Genomic DNA, 21,460 nt, shown 5'->3' with positions numbered 1-21,460 from the left:
ATATTGTAACAGAAGAAAATACAGGTCAGCTTCCCGGTCCGTTAATGCAACCAAACGAGAAATGGATCTGCACGCCGGCTGGTTACAGTGGGAAGCAGATAAATGCTTTCTGTGGGCTCCATTCCACCCCGTCATTTTCCATTGGAAATCCATACCAATAACAAGACTCTAGAAAGAGCAAGCCAGAAAGATCCACTGTAAACCTCCCAATAAAAGGGAAAAACATGGACTTTCATATCCGCTTGGGGTTCTTTTTGGGGGGAACTAATTGGTCAGTCTTTCTTAATTTAAAAATAAAAACGATGCATGTCACAGGGAGCATGAATTTTACAAGACGTTGTATTCTTTGTGTTTGAAATCATGAGGGAACGCCTGCCTCTGAAGCAGGTGGACTAATTAGCTTTGTAGGCTAGCAGGCGGGGGTCACGGCAGACAAGGCGTACTTCAGCATCCCACTCCTCCTGATCAGTGATAAAAAACCATTATCTCCACTTATTTATCTTGCGTCCTTTCCTAAGCAGTTTTCAGGCCAGCTGAACAACCTGCCAAGGGGTATTTTTGAGAGAGGGAAGACGCTGGTTTATAACATTATCCATCTCAGGTGTTTTGGGTCAGTAGCATTTAGGGAAGTGATGGTCCCCCTGTCCTGGGCACTGGTGAGGCCCCACCTCGAGGGCTGTGTCCAATTTTGGGCCCCTCACTGCAAGAAAGACATTGAGGTGCTGGAGTGGGTCCAGAGAAGGGCAACGGAGCTGGTGAGGGGTCTGGAGCACAAGTCTTGTGAGGAGAGGCTGAGGGAGCTGCGGGTGTTCAGCCTGGAGAAAAGGAGGCTGAGGGGAGACCTTCTCCCTCTCTCCAACTCCCTGAAAGGAGGGTGTAGCCAGGGGGGGTCGGTCTCTTCTCCCAAGGAACAGGCGATGGGACAAGAGGAAACGGCCTCAAGTTGTGCCAGGGGAGCTTTAGGATGGATATTGGGAAAAATTTCTTCCCTGAAAGGGTTGCAAAGCCTTGGCAGAGGCTGCCCAGGGCAGTGGTGGAGTCACCATCCCTGGAGGGATTCCAAAGCCGGGCAGACGTGGTGCTGAGGGACATGGGTCAGTGGTGGGTTTGTCAGTGGTGGGTTTGTCAGTGTTGGGTTGATGGTTGGACTTGATGATCTGGAAGGTGCCTTGCAACCTGGGCAATTCTATGATTCTGTGATTCGTTACCCCTCAGGCACTACTATCACTAACCCAAAACAATAGAAATGGAATATGTTGTGTCCTTAAAGGCCTTTGCTGGGACAGTGTTAGTAAGAAGATACATACCACCTCTATTGCAGCACAAGGAAAGAAAAAGCAAAAAAGAAGGGTTCCTGTGTCCTGTAGCTATTTGCAGACTTACTGAAGACACTGTGACTGCTGAGGCATTTTTGGGACACATATGCAAAGTTTTCATCACAAACACTGAATTTAGAGGCGTGACTGCTCTTACCTGACAGCTGACAGAGGAGATGGTGCCCTGCACAGCAGTGTGTTAGCAGGGTACCATAACACCAGCCTGCACAAAATCTTTGGGAACATTGGTGTGACGAAGGGGTGTGGGAATGCAGGTGAGATTTAATTGGGGGGCCCTCGCTGGCCCTCCCTGGGCTGTGGTGACCTCAGCTTCTTGCATCACCCAGGCAGGGACCTGGGGACCCCATCCCCCAACCCAGCACCATCCACTCTGCTGGGAACTCAACTGGGATGTCCACCAACATTCGGGGCTTCCAGGACCAGACGTGCAGCGGGGACTCATAAACCCTGGGAGCCAGCACTCATCAGAGAGGTCTGCAGCTTGGGCTCCATGGTGTAAATGAATTTTCAGGTTTTTTTCCTAAAATTCGTACGGATGAGTTTTCTGCATGTGCCAGTGTACAGTTAAACACCTCAAGGTCAAACGATGAAGCATTCACGTCACGGTGTAGCTCTGTGCATCGTTGTGCAAACAGCACACGCCAACCACCCCCTTGAGAGTGCGACGGCTACAAAAATGAGCATCGCAGTAGTTGCCTGTGATCCTCACTTGTAGTTATTTGTACATGTATTTTAAAATTTAATATTTTTTTGATCAATTTGTTTCATAGACCATTGTCTCCATTTCAGGAATGCATTATGCATCAAATGACTTCCAGCAATTTTCAATCATCCATTAGCCCTTTTGATTTATTTGAAAATGCTCACATTAATTTCATTAGACAAAAATTAATTTTTCTATGCATAATTGACTCTTTGACCAGCTGTTGTCACTGGTTCCTTGAGAAAAACACATAAAAAGAGCTCATTATGAAAGAGAAATCATTAAACCTAGTTCCTAATTTCCCACCAATGACTGCGTTTCTCATGGATACTTTCAGGCATGAAGAAAAAAAAAAACAAGAAAAAAAGCACATCTGTCAGAAGTAAGAAACAAATGAAATATCTTCTGAAAAAAACCTCTTTAAGTATCTAAGTAGTGTAAGCGAGCAGTGAAATGTGCAAGTGTTGCTTAGATGGATTTTATTTTTTTACTTTTCATCGTAATATTCCCTAAAGTGTTCTGGCACTTTAAACTCCTTAAATCTGCCACTCAGAGTTAAAATGTGGTATGACAGACTGTAGGACTGAATCCGACAGAGTTTCTGATTTCTCTTGAAACGAAAAGGCAGAGACAACTCGGAAAAAACAAAGAAGTCAAAAGAAGAGTGAATGAGAGAGATAAAATAACACCCAGAAAGGAATAAACAGAAAGAGGCAGAGAGAGTAATCACAGTGCTTGAAAGGATTAGTGGGAGGGAAATGATGGAAGAGGTACGTGGGCAGTGAGAGCGTGTACGATGCGGGTAGGAACGCAGATCACAAGGGGAATTTGGGTGTCGGGGGATGAAGCTTGCTCAGCCCCCTTATTTTGGGATGCTGCTGGAAGCGCACGTCGTGCTGTAAGATGGAGCTCAACACAAACATGTACCCTTGAATGCTTGTTATACCCCACATCTGCCCACGATGGCCTGAAGGAAGGAAAACACATGCCTGCCACGCTGCTCTGCGGGGACTGGCAGAAGGAACAAGTCCCTTCGGGGCCGTTTATCATCCTGCAATGACTCGAGCTATAAAAGCACAAGGGCAGCACCATATTAACCTTGAGAGATGAAATTCTTCCTGTGCAAGCCATAAGGTGCGGGAAGTCTTTCAATTAAAACAGTAATTTCTTGTTTCCTTACAAAGTCCATAAAAGGATGGGTGGTAAGGAAGCCTCTTGTGGTGCAACCAAATTCGGTTGGTTCTAGAAGAGAGGATCTGTGCTTTGTTTCTAAATGCCATCTACTTTGGCTTTTTATGTAATTATGAAGTCCTGCCGTAATCAGTCTGTATAATTAGGGGTTACCCTTCCTGGGGAAAGGTGTGGGACTGGTTTCTCACGCAGCACAGCCACCAGACAACAGTTCTACTCCTCACTTCCCTTCAAAACTGGTCCTTGTTCAGCAGAAAACACGGCACAAAGTGGGAGAAACACAGTCAGACCCTCCTGAGCGCTGGGTTTCCTCATGTACACATATCGGTGTATAGTTCTGCACATTTTAGTAGAAAAAGGATGTGCCTTAGTATAAATAATAGATAAAAACTACGCTACTTATCATATTCAAGAGGTAGTTCTTTGCTTCATAATAAAGGTTAATTTTTTTTCATTTGAGAGTATTCCCATCACAGTTGACATTAATTCACACTACTGCACCGAACAGAACGCCTTGCATAGATACATTATTTTCTTTCTAACTCCTTGTTTCCTGCTATTCCACTTTTTCTGAATTTCTGCTTTTCCAACTGAAGTTATCTGATCATAATTTTCTAGGCAAAAGGGATTTCTGAAATTATTTGATCAAAATAAGAATGCTGTTCTGCAACGTAGCAGACGAGGGTTGGGAATACTTACTCTGCTGCTGAATAACTGGTATATTTTTCTTTTAATAGCTTTGCAAGCAAAATGACTTTTATGTTCTGCAGAAAATTACTTCACGTCAATTGAATTATGAGGCTGCTGCCAGATTAGAGGCACAACTGCTCCACTCCTCTTGGACTACCCCCACTTCTTCCGTATTGTCTCCCCAGGACCAGGAAAATAAGTGAGATCCCTTGGTATGTCCTTATGATCTTCTAGAAAACACGCTATAAACCTGAAAAAGCAAATTATTGCTCCTCTGCAGTACTGCCTGGCTGCATGAGAGCCCTCTCTGTGTCTCCTCAACTTCTGCTGGAAACAGATTATAACAAAATACAGGGAAAAATCAGATGTACTTAATCTTTTCATTGCCAGTGATGATTGGCTATACAGAGATTTTCACCACTTTGGCTTCCAAAGGTAGCATAAATTCTGAAATGCTGAAGTTTTGAAGTGGCAAACAGTTTTGTACTCTCCTGGGCTGTTGTTTAAATACTTAAAATTGATAAGGAAAATGTCAGACAGAGGGACCTCTACTAATCCCGTCACCTTATAAGAACAAATTATTTTCAGCAGTCACCATGAGTCACTGCCACGTGCCCCACTGATGCCCCAGGACGCATCAGCCCAGCTCCGTGGTGCTTCACATCTCACCAGATGTGAATGGGCCAGGATCCTCCAGCAACACTTGAGCACCGCTTTCTGAGGCTTTAGAGCATTCCCTAGTGAATAAAATTGTTCAGCCAGAAGTTAAAAGGTTTTTCAGCTTCATTTTGAGACAGCCTGTTTCACATCTATTAACGGATGTAAAAATCCTGCTCTCTTAATGGCATATGTGACAAACCTATAATAATTACGACAGCTGCTTAAACATGCAGACAACTGCTTTGGTTCTGTCTTTTATTGGTGCCTTCTTGTAGAAGGCACGAAGTTGGCCCTGTCTGACAGTGAGCCATCTGCAATCACTAGTGAGCACGAAGAAGGGTGAGTTGTGGGTCTAATAACACAGCGAGGAAAACGGGTGCCAGATATTAGCAGGTACACACCGATTCTTGGTTGTGTAAGGCAAAATTCTGGGTTCAAACCGTGTGTCAGAAAGAGTTTGCTTGTAGTCACCTGCCCGTTGTGAAACAAGCTCACAGGAGAATGGGCATACCCAACACTCAGCATGCATCCAGTTTTGAGTCCCTCATGACATTGAGGGGCTGGAGCGTGTCCAGAGAAGGGCAACGGAGCTGGTGAGGGGTCTGGAGCACAAGTCTTGTGAGGAGCGGCTGAGGGAGCTGGGGGTGTTCAGCCTGGAGAAAAGGAGGCTGAGGGGAGACCTTCTTGCTCTCTCCAACTCCCTGAAAGGAGGGTGTAGCCAGGGGGGGTCGGTCTCTTCTCCCAAGGAACAGGCGATGGGACAAGAGGAAACAGCCTCAATTTGTGCCAGGGGAGGTTCAAATTGGAGATTAGGAAAAATTTTTACACTTAAAGGGATATTAAGCCTTGGAATGGGCTGCCCAGGGAAGTGCTTGAGGCACCATCCTAGAGACATGGGTTAGTGATGGTTTTTTATCAGAGTTAGGTTGATGGGTGGACTTGATGATCTGAAAGGTCTCTTCCATCCCAGACAATTCTATGTTTCTATGGTTCTATGACAAGAGGAACCGGCCTCAAGTTGCTCCAGTGGAGGTTTGGGAGGGATAGTAGGAAAAATTTCTTCATGGAAAGGGTTGTCAAGCCTTGGAAGAGGCTGCCCAGGGCAGTGGTGGAGTCGCCATCCCTGGACGTATTTCCAAGCCAGGCAGACGTGGTGCTGAGCGACATGGGTCAGTGGTGGATTTGTCAGTGTTGGGTTGATGGTTGGACTCCATGATCTGAAAGGTCCCTTCCAACCTCAAAAATTCTACGATTCTAAGCAAAATTAAGCATGCATTCAGCACATTAGACTACTTGGATTTCTCAAAGGTGTGATCTCAGTCCCTTGTACACCACTTCTGTGACATCAATCAGCTTCCTGAAAAATTCTGCTTGGTGGGAAAATCCCATGAGTCCTGCCTAATCTCAGTGAGTGGGTAAAGAATAAAAGTTTGAGAATAATATATTCAGATTACACTTTCTCATGTGAGGAGGGAAAATTAATTTGTTTGTTGTATGGGATTGCCACAGATTGAGAGGATTTGTGTTAGTTTTGTGTTGCCAGAAAAATTATTTCCCCCGTCATAAGGACACTTATTCTTTCTGATGTATACAATGTAGAAAAGATACTAAATGTAATGTCATTTTAACATTTAAAGGTGTTTGTCGTGGTTTAGGCTGAATTTACCAAAACCGGACCGACAGATGGCCCTTCCCTCCCTTCCCCCCCCAAAAAAAAAGAGGAGAGAGGAGGAGAAAGAGATAAGGAGATTCAGAGGTTTAGAATGAACTAAACTACTTTAATGAAGAATTAATATTAAAATAAAAATAAAGACGAAAATAATGAAATAGATACAATATATACAAAACCGTATCGAGCTCCCAGGATGACAGTCACGTCACCGGCAGGCACTGGGGAAGTCCCAGGCTGGACTCAGTGACGAATGGGAACTGGATTCCAGCTCTGGAGTCAGGAACACACGGATCGGGATCAAAGGCAGATGGACAGACAGAGTCCTCTCTGGACGTCGGCCATCGCAGGAAGGGGCTGACCCTTTGATCCCTCAGCCTTTATACTGAGCATGGGGCAGATGGGATGGAATACCCCAGTTGGTCAGGTTTGGGTCACCTCTCCTGTCCACTCCTCCCCACCGATGTGACCCCTCTACGTTTTTTCCGTTTCCGACCCTCTAAGGGGCAAATAATGAAATTGGCTGCCCTTGGTTGTTACAGCAGTAAGTATAAGCAAGGGCCTCCCTGCTCACCATCCCTTGGCATGGAGCACAAACATTGGGCTTATCATTCTGAGAACGAGCAGTTTTCTCCACAATGTGCCGTTAGTTTCAGAGAGTTAGAGGAGGCCGAGCTGGGATGTAAAGTTACAGAACAGAAAATTGGTTCAGTTTTACTTCAAACCGGGACAGTGTTCAAAACGAAATTAAGGTGAGCTGTATACATAATCAATCTCCAGCTGATAAACAGGCATCTAATGGGGTTAATAATGGGCTACAAAGAGTCTCATTTCCCATGAAAAGTCCTCCTCAAATGGATGGGAACTCAGAAAAAGGTTATATTCCCGTTGCTCAAAGCATAGCGTTTCTGTTGCTCAACCCTGGCTCTGTTTTTCAGGCAACACAGACTCGTACTTTTTGGCTTCAGTTCTCGATGTGGCTTACAGTTTGGGTGTTTGCACATGCAAATAACTGCACGTGTAGTCAAAGTGTGTGCAAATATGAGTTGGTAGACATCCAGCCTGAGATTTGCAATGCTCAGTTCAAAATATTAAAAATAATAAAGTGTGCATGTTGCATACATTTCTTTAGGACTTTGCATGTGCAAGCAGGTAATTAGATAAGAAGTCACTACTGCTTGCATCTGTCATTTCAAAAGTCCAAACGCAGAAGAGTACACAGAAAATATGACATTGCACTCACAGCTCTGAAAATCTGCCTGTCGATGAACATTAAATTCGCCATCTGGCTTCTGCGCTGTAGATGCCTTTGCAAACCCTCAGAAATCAGTTTTGTTTGGGCTTCTGCAGGATCCTGTGCACCAGATGGCACTTCTATGGAACTTGGCTCACAAGTAGCTGGACATTAATGACTATGTGTTTTATCAGTCTTGTAAAAACGTTTACCATTGGAGGTAACTCTAGCTTAGTTTGTTACTCCCTCTTGATATGCAGAAGTTCGTTCCTCTCTGTCATGCAACTTGAATAAATGCATTTATGAACTTTGAAAAAGTTGACAACAGAAAATATCTAGTAAAAGCAACTGAACAAATTAAACACATAAACATTGTATTTCTTATGAGCTTCATACTGAAGTTGTTGATGAAAAAAATGAAAACAAGGTCAAAATTATACATATAAGACAGTATCGTACACATGGAAAATACCTATTATTATCTAAGTGTCTTTGTCCACTGAAAGTATAGTGAGCTGTTTTAAAGTGATTGGTCTAAATTAGAGACGGAACACAGACATCACCTGAAGAAAAAATCTAGCCATGTAGTTGGAAAATAGAGTTGGTCCAGTAGGACTGAAAAGTCCTTGCTTTCCAGGAACCATTTCCATGTTATTGTTGTCTATTGCAGTTTCTCTTTATCAGAAATGGCACTTGCATTTCACATTGGCTATTATAAGTTGGCTACAGATGCAGGCACTGGTAATTAGGTATTTAATTACCTGTTTGCGCATGTGCATTCTGTCAGGTTAATATGATTCTTTAATGAACTGAAGCAGAATGAACTTAGGATTGTATTTTTAAGACTGTCCCCGCTGCATTTACATCTGCATCAGAAGTTTTATTTTTGTCTGCTGCTCTATGTTTTTTGTCCCCAATGAGTACGGTGGATGCAGGCTTCATCCAGCAAAATCAGACTCATTTGAATGGGGAAGCCTGAGGAATATGGGACTAAATAGATCCAGAAACACATTTCACATATGTGACACAAATTAGGTTTTTTGCATCCTTTTCCTTGTAGATACAAGCAACAGCTTTTTAAAGAGTAACTTTTGTAAGGCTCAAAGCAAGCCCATTGCATTTTACAGTAAGGAACCACCAGTTTAGTCCATAAAGCTACAGATCCAGTGTACATATATATATTTCCCAGAGTGTAACACAGCCTGTGTGTGTGAGGTGTACTTGTGTCTCTTCTCCCACCCAGACGTAAGGGGGAATTCGCAGCCAGAGGTTGCTCCATCCCCCTGCCGTTCCCAAAGAGCTCGTGGTACGCCGGACTAAAGGAACGCCAATGTTAGTTATCTGTCACTGCTGTTATTCTTCCTACAGAAGCTTTAGTGTTTTAGTCACATCTTAATTTTATATTACCTTTTCCTGGAAATTTACCCCACAAATTATTCAGTATCTTCCTTCTTTTCTTGTCCTTTTAAACTTTTAAACTTCCTACTAACCTCTTAGTACAGATTCTTTGTGTTACTTCTTAGCCTTATTTCTCTCCACTCCTTTTTTATTGGATTCTCCTCATGAACACTGACTTTTCTATTTCTTGTTTCAATTAGTCTTCCTCATCTGGAACCACAGAAGACTAATGAGATCTGAATCTGAGCTATGGTTTTGAATCCCATCTGACTGAACCTCAAATTAAGGCAAAAATACATTTGCCTAATTTGCCTGCGTCTTGTAGTAGGATTTTATTTGGAAGATCTTTTACTAAAAATAACACATAACCACAAATCACTTCCTGAGATGGTTATGTGTCATTTACACGTTAATTCAGAAAATGTTTTTTTTTTAAAAAAAATGTTTTTTTTTAATCTGTAAAATGCTCCCAAGGGAACAATGTCCAAAGACACTTTGGAGGGAACAAACAATGCTGATTTAAGCCACTTGTTTTGGTCTTTCTTGTGACGAAGACCAGACTGTCTCTGACCTTGTTTCAAATAGTGATAAAACAATCTTTAGAAGAAAATGGTTCTTTTATTATTGATTTCTGTAGGCTAGTTTTGACATAATGAAAAATCATGAAGTTCTGTATCACACCACTAATTCCCCAATAATCAAGTTCATCGGGTTCTTTCTTTCAGAAAGCTCTAATTCACAGTGTAGGTGTGGAGTTGACTATGAACATTTCCCTGAGTGTTGTGTTCATCTTTGAAATCACTGGTAACTCCTAAATGGGGCTATAGCAGATTTTTTTGAGAAGTCTGATAAAGAAATAAGGTAGAAGTGAAATATCTACGTCTATCTGTTATCTCAAGTCAAAAAAAAAAAAAAAAAAAAAGTAGTTTTCTTCTACTCTGTTAAGAGCAGCACAAAGCTATAATGTTTCACACACGTAAGTAAGACTCTTTTTTGAGCTTTAGGTATGTTACTAGTGTATTAGAATAAAATATATTTGTGGCTTAGACAAAAATGCATTAAGGAAACATGATGAAAACCTTCTTCATTTCCAGCCTCAGTCATTTAATGAATCAGTAAATGTTCTCCTTTCTCAGATCAAATGCTGTCCACATGGAGACAGAGAAATATAGAATACAGGGAAACTCCAGAATGAGATCTAACATTAAAAAGCTTACCCAAATACCAGAAGATGAAGAGAAAATATCCAAAATACCAAGAGAATGATCAAGGTCCACAGCAAACAGTCAAAAAGTCATACCATAGTCACTTTAAAGCAACCCAAATCATAAAGCAGTTGTGTACCAATTACTTCTCATGAAAAAAAGATGAATTGTTAGCACTTAAAATTACTAGTCGTGATCCTAAAACCAGCACTGCAGATTTACTGAAGGCATTGTCCACCTGCCACTTGGTGCTGTCTGAGCTTCTGACAGGTTGTTCTTGCTCAGATATCATAGAAACACAGAATGGTTTGGGTGGGAAGGGACCTCAAAGCCCCCCCCCAGTGCCACCCCCTGCCCTGGGCAGGGACACCTCCCACCAGACCAGGTTGCTCCAAGCCCCCTCCAACCTGGCCTTGAACCCCTCCAGGGATGGGGCAGCCACAGCTTCTCTGGGCAACCTGGGCCAGGCTCTCACCACCCTCAGAATGAAAAATTTCTTCCTGAGATCTCATGTAAACAGTTCTTCCCTTCCTGCCCCCTTTCTCAAATGTGCTTTATGTTTGGATTAATGCAGTCACAAGGGGGAAGGGAAGGGAAGGGAAGGGGAGAGGAGGGGAGGGGAGGGGAGGGGAGGGGAGAGGAGAAAAAGAAAAAAGTCTTAGTAATTACATCAGTAATGACAGCTACAAAGATGGGTCCTAGTACTGAGGAGGATGTTGGAGAGCAGAGATGTGATATCAAGACAATAATAGCTCTGGAGTGTTACAGTCAAATATTGGAACTTCAGGGCTGTGGCAAAAATATTATTACTCTAGGACTGCTACAAGGGCCCAAGAGCAAATTGTCTGCACTGCAGCTTGAAACATGGGTTTGCCAAGCCAGGAAGGTGGCAGTCAAATAAAATTGCAGCTGAAAGGATACATCAGACAGAACAAGAGCTTTATTAGAGTACATTCAATTAGAGCAGAGTTATACGGTTACAGAAACCTCTCTTGGTTCTCAGTGCTGCCAGAAAATCAGAAAAAAAAAAAAGTACGCAGACAGCCAAATTGAAAAAAAAAATAAACACAGAGGCAGCCAAGTATTCTTTTATTTAGGTAACCTGATAGGCAGTTATAAGGAAGAGGCTGAATTTACAGACAACCAAGGCACTAAAACACTCAGTCAAATTAAGAACCAAGACATTTTTCACCTTCACACCAGATAGCTTTCTATGTCCTTAGACATGAAAACAGCTTTAAAAATATGACCCAGAGGAGAAATCAGGCAGCTATATACAACCAGATTTATAGTTGGCACAAGCTGTGTAACATAGCTGCTAAATTCAGTCTTGCTCCAAGAAATTCAAAATGTGACAACAGCAGCAGAAATGCAGACAACGGTTTTGCAAGAACAAAAGTTTTGCAAAGGAGGAGGGAAATAAGTCATGCAGAATACTAATCACTGTGTTAGGAAACCCTGGGTAGCCTCAAGGAAACACTAATGTGGTCTTAGGAAAAAAGCAGCAATTAAGTATTTTGAGAAACACAGAGCAGATGGATAGATAAACAAGGAAGGTCCAGGGCTGTCAGATCATAATATGTTCAGGCTGAAACGCAATAAAGAGAGGTATTTGAGGTCAAACAACAGGGACAAACAGACATAGTACTGAACTCATTAAAATAACTTAAGAAGGCCAGACAAGACGTGTTTAGGATTGACGCAGTTATATCTCAAACTGATACTCCCCAAGTCTGGCAGTCAAGAAGTATTGCCTATTACTTAAAATGTACTACTTGACTGGTCTTACATAAGGCGTAACATAAGACTAAGCAAAAAGCTCCAAAGACTCAAAAAATGAAATATTTACATTCTGTGCCTGAAATCACTATGGTCTGTGGCGGAATTTATTCAGGAAAAGACAGTCTGTACAATACACAGATGTAAAGTCGTATGTTTAAAATCAGGAAGTGGTAATATGATGTTATATATATTGTTTCCTTTATTATTAATAATTCCAGAGCAGAAGGCAACCAAAGCAGCTATTTGTATGAGAAATCATAATTAAAAGAGCTTGACATTTTGGTGATGGAAATAACAGAAAAAGGCAATATGATTCAGATTATATATATATATATACTTAAGCTCCAAATGATTCTGCAATGAGCCTTTTCCTTTCCCACTCCTCTTAATTCCAGTGCTGGGATGGAGGAGGAAATGGAGGACAGCCTTCAACTCCACCACCATCTCTCATTCCAACTGGAATTGAAATTCCTCAATTGCTGGAATTGCCATTTGAGGACTCAGGAGGCAGTTCTAAACCTGAGCGATATTAATGGGAAAAAATAACGCATAAAGCTTATATCCTTTTGGGACACTGAGACCTTACAAAACAAGAAGGCTGTTGGGAGGAAGGGTGATTTGAAGCAGTGATGGCTCGTGAATATGTAGAAGCTTAAGAGAGAAAAAAAATCTTTAGTTATGTTCAATGGTAGCCTGATAACAGGTGAAGTGTATTGACTGTAAAAGTCAGTAAATGTTCTGGATATTGCAGTATTTGGAACTCTAATTTATGATGCACATAGTCAGTTGTCTGTGTATCTGACGTATATAATATATATTCAGGGTCAACAGCAGACACCTGAAAGAACAAGCAGGAATGGAAAAAAGGGCTCACCATCGGTGATGCTTCAACAGAGACATGAAAGCTGTCAAGGACTACTACCAGAAAGACTCACTCTGAACATCCAAGATGCTTTACATCCAGACGAACCTACAGAGGTGCTTTTTTTGATGAAAGGGTAGAAATACAGTACAGTGACAAAGAGTAGAACTGTATAAGAAGATTTAAGAAGCACTGTGTTAAGGTGGCTAAGGAACCGGGCAGGATCTGAAGGATGAGATGCTTAGCAACAGAAGATGCTATAATAAGATCAATATGGAGACTATCTGCAGTTTTAAAGCTCATTTTCTGGTATTTCTTTTCATTACTAAAATAAGTCATGTTCTGGTTCTAAGAGGACTCTCAACTCAGTGGCTGCTGTGCATGCACAAGAAGGAAATAAAGAAGCCTGAACTTCATACCTGGAGAGACAGAGGAGTTATGGAGACACAGGTCCCAGGCTACGGGAAGATCATGCAATTTTCCTGAACTTTAGGCAAAAGCCTAAAAGCAGCCCCCTCAGAAGGAGCTCTCAGAGGGACTGAAAGGGGAAGGAGCTACCCCTGGCCCAGTAAGCCCGACAGATACTGAAGGAAACACCAGAACCTGTCCTAAGGAACGTGTTGAGGAGCTGAGGAAGCATTTCGAGGTTTGCCCATTGATCTAACAGATTATGAACTTGGACTTTTGTAAAGATATAAAACTATGTGGGTCAATCAGCAAAGATAACTTTAAAAGCCAACATGACTATTAGTTGTGAATCATAAGCACTGGTGGGTTTTACAATACAGGAATAAAAAAACAAGGCTGAAATTGCGATGAATCACAGAACAGAAAAGAACAATTGATGGACGTATTTTGTTGTGCAAAAATACTTCTCATGCGAGCAAATAAAGATTAGATTTGTAGAAGAGGTGAAAATAGTCAATATTACCAATTCCTGAAGACCCTACAAGCATTTAAGGATATACATTTTTTTTAAACAGATATTTGATATCTGTTTAATATAAAAACAGCACAGATACACTGTAAAATAGGCAAAGGGTACTTTGAAATGTTGCATCCAGTGTAGACTATCTTGTCAATGCTTATATGTATTTACTAGGGAAATACTGAAGATGCCAGACAAATTTAGAATAAAATTGAAGCTTTACAAAATTTCCAGATTAATATTACAATTTAGCACTAACACTCTTGCAATTTAGTACTAACATTGGAAGATCAAAAAAGTGAGCCAGAACCCACTTGAAGAAAAAGAGCTGTCTATTCAGTGGTGGAGACCTGAAGAGGAAAATAAACCTGCTAGAATCAGAGGGAGTGCCATGTCTTGATGCTCAGTCCTTTAGTAGGGGCTAAGGTGCTTCTTCCCAGTTGTGAGAACGTCTCACTGGATCTCCCATCGTTGCTAAGGTGGGAAGCTCAGGAGCACCAAGCAGAAGGCTAGCAATATGGTTAAAATATTACAGAAAAAGATGCACGTGAAAAGAAGGGAAATCAATCTCCAGTAAATTGACTCCAGTTCCCGTAACAGTGCATCCTATAACCTTCATGGCACTTTGCTAATACAAAAAGGGGGTTATTTCACTTTGGGAGAGCATTCTGAAGCCTGTGCTATCTTAGATTAATGGCTGAATCTGTATTCTCATTGCTACACCCCAAAAACCCAATATCTGGTTAAAAATATTCGAAGCTGCAGTAAGACGAGGAAGCATTTTGCAGAGCTAAGTTGTGATTGGCTTTGTGAGATGCTATGTTTTGTCAAATTAGAAGAGCCATATGTGGTGGGAGCATAATTATCCGTATAAAATCTAAGAAGAAATGTACTCATTACTGTGTACTTGTGGGTGAAGACAGGACTTGTAGTTCTGCCTATAGCTAAGGTTGCCTGAAGCTTCAAATCATATGACACGGTTTCAATACTTTTTAAATTTAAATACTTTAAATTACTATTTTGGCTACAATGTTCTATGCTGGATTTCTGTTCTGTGCTGAATCCCAATCAGAAAGTTTCAGGTAAAAATAAAGAAGGCATGGACAAGGAGAGTTAAAGAACACGTGGTTGTCTGCAGAACACAAGATTTCTTACAAGTGGGGGAGAAGGTGCCTGAGATCACTTATCATACCCGAAATTCGTCAGCGGGTTGCCTATATCCCATTGTTACTGTGGGGGAAGAAACAAGCAAAAAACAACATTCAAGGCTGTCCTGAAAAACTGCTTTATAGACATGAACTTTTCCATTTGAAACATAACTCAGATGAAACAAAGGAGACACAAATTCATAATAATTCAGACTGAAGAGACATTGAGAAGGAGTAAGACAAAATGACAGCAGTGAACACGTGCAAATGGTATTAAAATGCGGTTCCAGGCTGAGAAGAACAAAATCATGCTCAGCCTTTGTGCCTAAGGCTGTCTCCAATCAAATATTGACTCCATAGTCGTCTGCTATGTATTTCAAAATATTACCGTCTTTGCTGTATTTTAGATTCTGAATGATGGGAGAAGTGAAGGTGTTTCAAAAGGAAGCATTGACTAAGAATTTAAGTATATTTCCAAATATAAATACCTATAGGTAATGATCTAAATATCAGAAGCTACGAAGCAACATTTTTTTTTCTCCAAGAAATAACCAAGACCAAACCAAGAGATCTATATTTCATCTAAAACACTGGAGAAATTTGGGGCTTTGGGTCAGTCTGCAAGAATGCTAGAAAACATTAAAAAAACTAAACAAATTTTATAGAAAGCACAGTGCTTAGCATTGAGCGGTACAACTGTTTTATCAGTTTAAATTAAACTAATTAGCGTAATGACATATATGGCTAGATCAAATACAGTTCTGAGGAGTTTGATAGTTGCTTTCCTCAGAAAACGTTCTTCCTTTTTGACATGTATAATTGATATGTTGGAAACAAAAAAAAACATTCTCTACTATGAATCTCCTTGGTTTCACGTTTGAAATACCTGATCATTCTTTTTTTTTTTCTTTGGTTTTATGTTCTGTTTTGTTTTAGCTTATGAAACATTGACGCAATAGGGCATAAAGAAGTGGTTTCAGATATCCTTAATTTATTTCTGAGGCTAATAAAGACTTATTTGTACCTTTTGAAAAGTGCCATTCCCACGTGCACAGGTGTTACATCCATATCCTTGTTAAGTGTTGAGATTTCCATTTGAATGCTGCTTGAAGTCTTGCTGTGATCTTTCTGCCAGATTCACCTTCAACTTTAATAAATGAATACGGCTCAGAGAATTCAATGTGGAGAATGAGTCATTTTATTATAAAACTGTTTATGGTGAATTGGTTTGAATTAGTTCTAGAATAATCCCACTCCGCCTGTTACAGCGCGGCCATATCCTGCCTTCTGGTCCCAGATCCACTTCGCCCCCGGGACAATGAATGTTTCTGCAACTAAACAGCCTAAGCTACTCTGACCTTTTTCTTTTACAAACAAATCTGCTTTCTGGTTGGGTAAAATGGACACGAATTAGGCAGATTTGGAAATGATGATGTAACGACACAATTTTAATGTAAGGAAAGCTTATGCTGGCTTTTGTGGACAGAGAATGAGGAGGCCTGCCAGCGAGTAATTTGGGACCACTCCGATGCAGGAGTGATAAAAATGCAGCACAAACTGCACGGAAAACACTAGTATTTGGTTCTGTGGCTTGTGTCCACTCCTCATAGACAATGAGCTTCCATGTAGTACCGCACTTACCAGAGTAGCTGCTGTAGTGAGTATTTTTATACAAATAACAAATTTCTGGTCTTTTATTTTTTTATTCATAGGAAAGTGTGATCAATGCTGAAAGTAGCTGTTATTTAAAGATATGAGAGTAGTTTGGTTTTTTGTCAAATAAGCGGTTCTTCTGAATACAATGTATTTTTCCTATGCCTATTGGCTTTGTGAAAACAGTATTCACTTTTTCATAACTGTAATAGAAATTACTCTTTATCTGAAAAGCTGCTTATTTTAGAGTTTTTCCAACTGTAATGTGAAAATAAAAAAACTAAACCACAAGGCAGATACAGATATTGACATACTCTTTAGGCAGCCTCTGTCACTCTCCCCAGTACAGATGAAGAACGAAATTAATCTTTTAACTCGTTTGATTCCTGCTCATTGAGTAAATCCATTATTTACAAGAAAGGAAACCTTTTAAAGAGGTTCCATTTCAGCACATTTCTTCTTTGATTTAAGATGTCTTCTGAGAAATTGAGACACACAAGCTTCCTCCGGGCCTTGATCCATTTGAGCTTTGCTTTTGCTGTTAGGTGGTCAGAAGCTGATTATTCGTACTCACTTCTAGGGTTCAAAGTAGGTTGACTTATCTATGATATTCTATCTTCAGGGTTTTTTTATGTTTTGTTTTGTTTGGGTTTGTTTGGTGGGTTTTTTTGGGTGGGGGGTGGGGAGGAGGGGGGCTATGACTGTTTTGGCTTTTTCTGGTCCTGAAATGTCACTTATCTGCCAGGGCGTCTCAAAAATGATCTCCAGTGGTTCAGAGGTTATTTTTGCTATTTTCTCAAATATTGTAGATTGAATTCTCAATTGGTGATCTAAAAGCATCCCTTTTATCTCAGTACTTTTAATTAGCTTTCTTCCTGTTCTGTTCAGCAGAAACTATACTGTCAAATGCCTGGTTGCAAACTTTTCGGGGAAGCCTGAATCAGAATACAGGTGATCAAATCCTCCACGCTGTAAAAATGTGACTTTTGAAATGGAACCTAAAAGTACACTGCAGAAAAGTATGGTTTACTGTGCGCAAGAAATATGTATTTATTTTATCAGCGGGTGTAGTGATAAGACGAGGGGTAATGCTTTTAAACAGAAAGAGGGGAGATCAAGACGAGATCTCAGGAGGAAATTCTTTGCTGTGAGGGTGGTGAGAGCCTGGCCCAGGTTGCCCAGGGAAGCTGTGGCTGCCCCATCCCTGGAGGGGTTCAAGGCCAGGTTGGAGGGGGCTTGGAGCAACCTGCTCTGGTGGGAGGTGTCCCTGCCCAGGGCAGGGGGTGGCACTGGGGGGGCTTTAAGGTCCCTTCCAACCTGAACCATTCTATGATTCTGTGATTTGGGTTGTTTGTTTCAGGAATGTAGAAACCTGTCCTAAAATAATCCCACTATTTTAATTTATTATTTCAATTAAAAAAGAAACTTTAGGTAGCATAAAGCATCCAAAAATGCAGCGATGGGGCCACTAGTACAGCGTCCTATGACGAGAAAACAAGGAACTATTTACAATGCCCTTTTTCTTTTTTTTCTTAAGAAACAACACGAGTGTGACAGATGAGCCCAGGTTTTTCCCCCGCACACGTAGAGGAACCGGCCGGGCCCTGCCTTCGCCATTCGCGGGGGACAGACGCGCCCGCAGAGCCCTCGGGGACCCAGCCCCGTTTCTCTGCCGGCCCCACCGCCCCTCCGCAAGGTCACCGCGGCCGGGACCCGTCCCCCGTCCCCTCCTTCCCCCGAAGGTCGGGGTGTCCCCGGGGCTCCCGGGAAACTGCAGCATCACCGCGCTGCCCCCCCCCCCCCCCCCCGCAGCAGCCTCCGGGCTGTGCCCGCCTGCGCCGCCGCCTGCCCTCCCTGTCACTGTCACCAAAGCCAAATAAATCGCCGGGGAGGGGGCAAGGATAAGCCCACTCCCGGCACGTCCTTGTCCCGCCGCACCTATATATACATCTACAGCCCAGCCGCCGCTCCGCGCCCCTCCGTTAACTTTCCAGCGCAGCCCCCGCGGGACCGCCCGGGGCAGAACCGGGGCGCGGGGGCATCGCGGCGGAAAACTTTCCTGCCGGCGGGGCCGGGGAGGGGGCTCCGTCCGCCCTTCAGCTCCCCCCGGCGCCGGCCGCGGCCCTTCCGCGCTGAGGGGAGGGAGAGCGGGCGCGGGGTGGGGGGGCGGCGCGGCGGAGCCCCGCGCTCGTCCCCGCCGCTCCGCTCCGGCCCGCCCCGCACGGGAGCGAAGGCGCCGGGCTCCGGCGGGCTCTGCTGCTGCTGCTGCTCCCGCCGCCGCCGCCGCCGGAGGAGGAGGAGGAGGAAGAGGATGGAGCCGGGGAAGGAGCCCCGGGCGGCCGCGGGGGAGCCCGAGCCGGCGGTCTCCTTCCAGGCCCGGCTGTGGAAGAACCTGCAGCTGGGGGGCAAGGGCCGGAGCGGCGGCGGGCGGGCGGCCACCGAGCGCCGCACTGCGGACCCCCCGGCCCCGCCGGCGGCCGGCGGCAAGGGGGACCTGCCGACCGGAGCCAAGTGGAGCGGCTTCAAGCGGCGGAGGCAGGTGCTGGACCGCGTCTTCTCCTCCTCCCAGCCCAACCTCTGCTGCTCGGCCGCCGAGCAGCTGGAGCCGGGCGGCGAGTCCGGATCCGCCCTGCGCCGGCTGCGGGAGCACCTGCTGCCCCAGGGCAAGGGCCCGCCGGCCGGCCGGAGGGAGGACGCGGCCGGCGGGGATGAGGGGGCCAAGGGCGGGAAGGAGGGGCGCCGTCCCGGGGCCCACCTGTCCCACCAGAAGAGCTCCTCGCTGCCCAGCACCGCCTGCCTGGAGCAGCTGCTGCAGGGCTCGCCCACCGCCGGCAGGAAGAAGGAGCAGCGGGCGGAGGACGGCGACGGCAGCGCGGTGAGTGGCGGCGCCCGCCCTGGGTCCCCCCGCGGGGTTGCGCTGGCGAGCAGCGACGGCGGCTCCCGACGGGACGGGACGGGACGGCGGGACCCGGGGTCCTGAGGCGAGGCGGGAAGGTGGTCCCCGGGGAGGGGAGGCGAGGCGGGAGGGCGGTCGCCGGAGAAGGGAGGTGGGCTGAGGGGACAGGCGGCGGGGTGAGGGGACAGGCGGTGACATGAGGGTGAGGGGCGGTGAGGTGAGGTGAGGTGAGAAGCGGGAAGGCGGCCGGGCCGGGCGCTCCCCTCAGCCCGCTGGTGCGAAGCGCCCTTCGCCTCAGGGGGGGAACAGCCTCGGGGCGGCCATGTCCTGGGGCGCCTTCCCCCGCCGCGAGGGCTCCCCTCAGGCGGCGGCCGCCGTGACAGGAGGCGGTGTGATGGGCTGTGTTTGTACTTTGAGGGGTGCTCGTCCTCCAGAGCAGCAGTGAGCTCCCTCAGACCTTCCCTTGTATAAAACATAGGGAGAAAAAGTGTCCCAAAGGCTCAATTTGGGGTTTTGTACCCATATGGCCCCTCAGGCCTTCACCCCAGAGCCCCCCATCTGTCTGAGGGAGCCCCTCGCTGCTGGTGTCTTGATGCCTCCAGTGTGGCTTCAGTGTGGCTTTTGCTCAGGTAATCGCTCAGCTAACCTCCACTTTTTCCTCGCCTGATAATCCAGATTTCAATTACTACTTTAGTTTCTGCAGGACACCCGAAAGACTGCCACTAGTACGAGTTTAGTAGACGGCAGGTCGCTCATTGGCAGAAGGTACCAGGCACCATCACCGGTGGCTGTCGGTGCAGGCTGATGAAATAGTGGTTCTTCCCTCGCTGCCGGGGGAAGGCGGTGTGAAAAGCCGTAGCTCTTCCCACCATCAGTTTTGGAATTAAGTGGTGAGGCTAGTGTTAATAGGGGCTGCCGAATCTTGGAATAAATCTCCTGCGAGGAAAGTGCAAAACATATGAGTCATTCTGGAGTTTGTGTAATTCTAAGCAGTCATCCACTTTTTTTGCAGCAATAGTTGGCTAATACGCATTATTACACATTGTCTTCTGTCATAATTAAGGAGAAATGAGTAATTGAAGTAAGAGGCACGCTTCTGTCTGTTTTGGTGTCAGAAAGAAACTGTGTGAATATATTTGGCTTCTGTCAGAAGCTGTGGTCGGGATCTAGCGACGACTTGTGAGCATCCCTTGAGGACAGCGGGTGCTGACATGAAACTGCGGTGGTTATCCCTTGTATAAATCACGCTTGTAAGTGGTTTAGGTCATTGCTTTTTGACCTGGGATTATTTTGATAGGCGCTTGTGAAGTGGGCATTTCCCTTAAGTAGTCAGTCCCTTTCTACCCCCACCCCTGGGTCACAAAAATTTATGGCACATTTTAAGTATTTTTGTTCAGGACTACAGGATATTCTTCTGTTTTACAGACTCTTATGTCTAGCAGTTAATAAATAGGAAAATGTGGGGTTTTAAATAGGAAAATGTGGAGGTTTTTTTCAGTGCCGTTCTGCTCTTGAGTTCGGCACAGAAACAGCGCATTTATTTACGAAACATGTCAATTGTTATTTAGTTGTAAGGGCATTACTCTTGTTTTGAAGAAGGTACAGTCATAACATTTGGAAAGAATACTGCGAATCAAAACAAAGTGGTACTCAAGCTTTCCAACACTTGTCTTTAATTAGCAGGATTATCGCCAATTCCTCCAAGCAGTTTCTAGTATTAACTTGGGCTATGCTTGCATACCAAAATTGGTATTTTTGGTATTAAGTAGAGCTTGTTACGTCCCTTGCTTGTTGGTGGAGTTTGCAGAGCTGCTGATCATGTTTTTTTTCAGAGGGATGATTTGAAACAGCTGTTCTGCTGCTCCATAATCGGCACATCCTCTGCTCCTCTCATCTCTAGATGCATAATCTCACTTAGATTATTAAATCTGATTTAATTCACCAGCTTCATTGAGCTATGGGATAGTTGGGGAAATTAGACACGGACTATAAGGTACTGTTGGACTGTCTTAATTTGTGTCTGGCACTGTTTAGTGGTCTGTGCCTTCCACTCTGACCGGCTGGAGTTTCCGATTCAATGTATTTCGGGAGTTGAGTCTTGCAC

General features: G+C 44.3%; 1 protein-coding gene across 1 annotated transcript in view; it reads left to right on the top strand.

Moving 5' to 3' along the window:
- Positions 1 to 18,771: 18,771 nt before the first annotated feature.
- Positions 18,772 to 21,460, top strand: part of MCTP1 (multiple C2 and transmembrane domain containing 1) — a 284,874-nt gene continuing 282,185 nt past the window's right edge. The window contains exon 1 of the mRNA XM_074166917.1: positions 18,772 to 19,335. Within this exon, the coding sequence (XP_074023018.1) occupies positions 18,772 to 19,335 (564 nt within the window). The remainder of the gene's footprint in view (positions 19,336 to 21,460) is intronic.

Source organism: Numenius arquata, chromosome Z (assembly GCF_964106895.1).
Source record: "Numenius arquata chromosome Z, bNumArq3.hap1.1, whole genome shotgun sequence".
Taxonomy (NCBI): Eukaryota; Metazoa; Chordata; class Aves; order Charadriiformes; family Scolopacidae; genus Numenius; species Numenius arquata.
The sequence above is the reverse complement of the archived record's forward strand: the minus strand, read 5'-3'. Positions and strand labels throughout refer to the sequence as shown.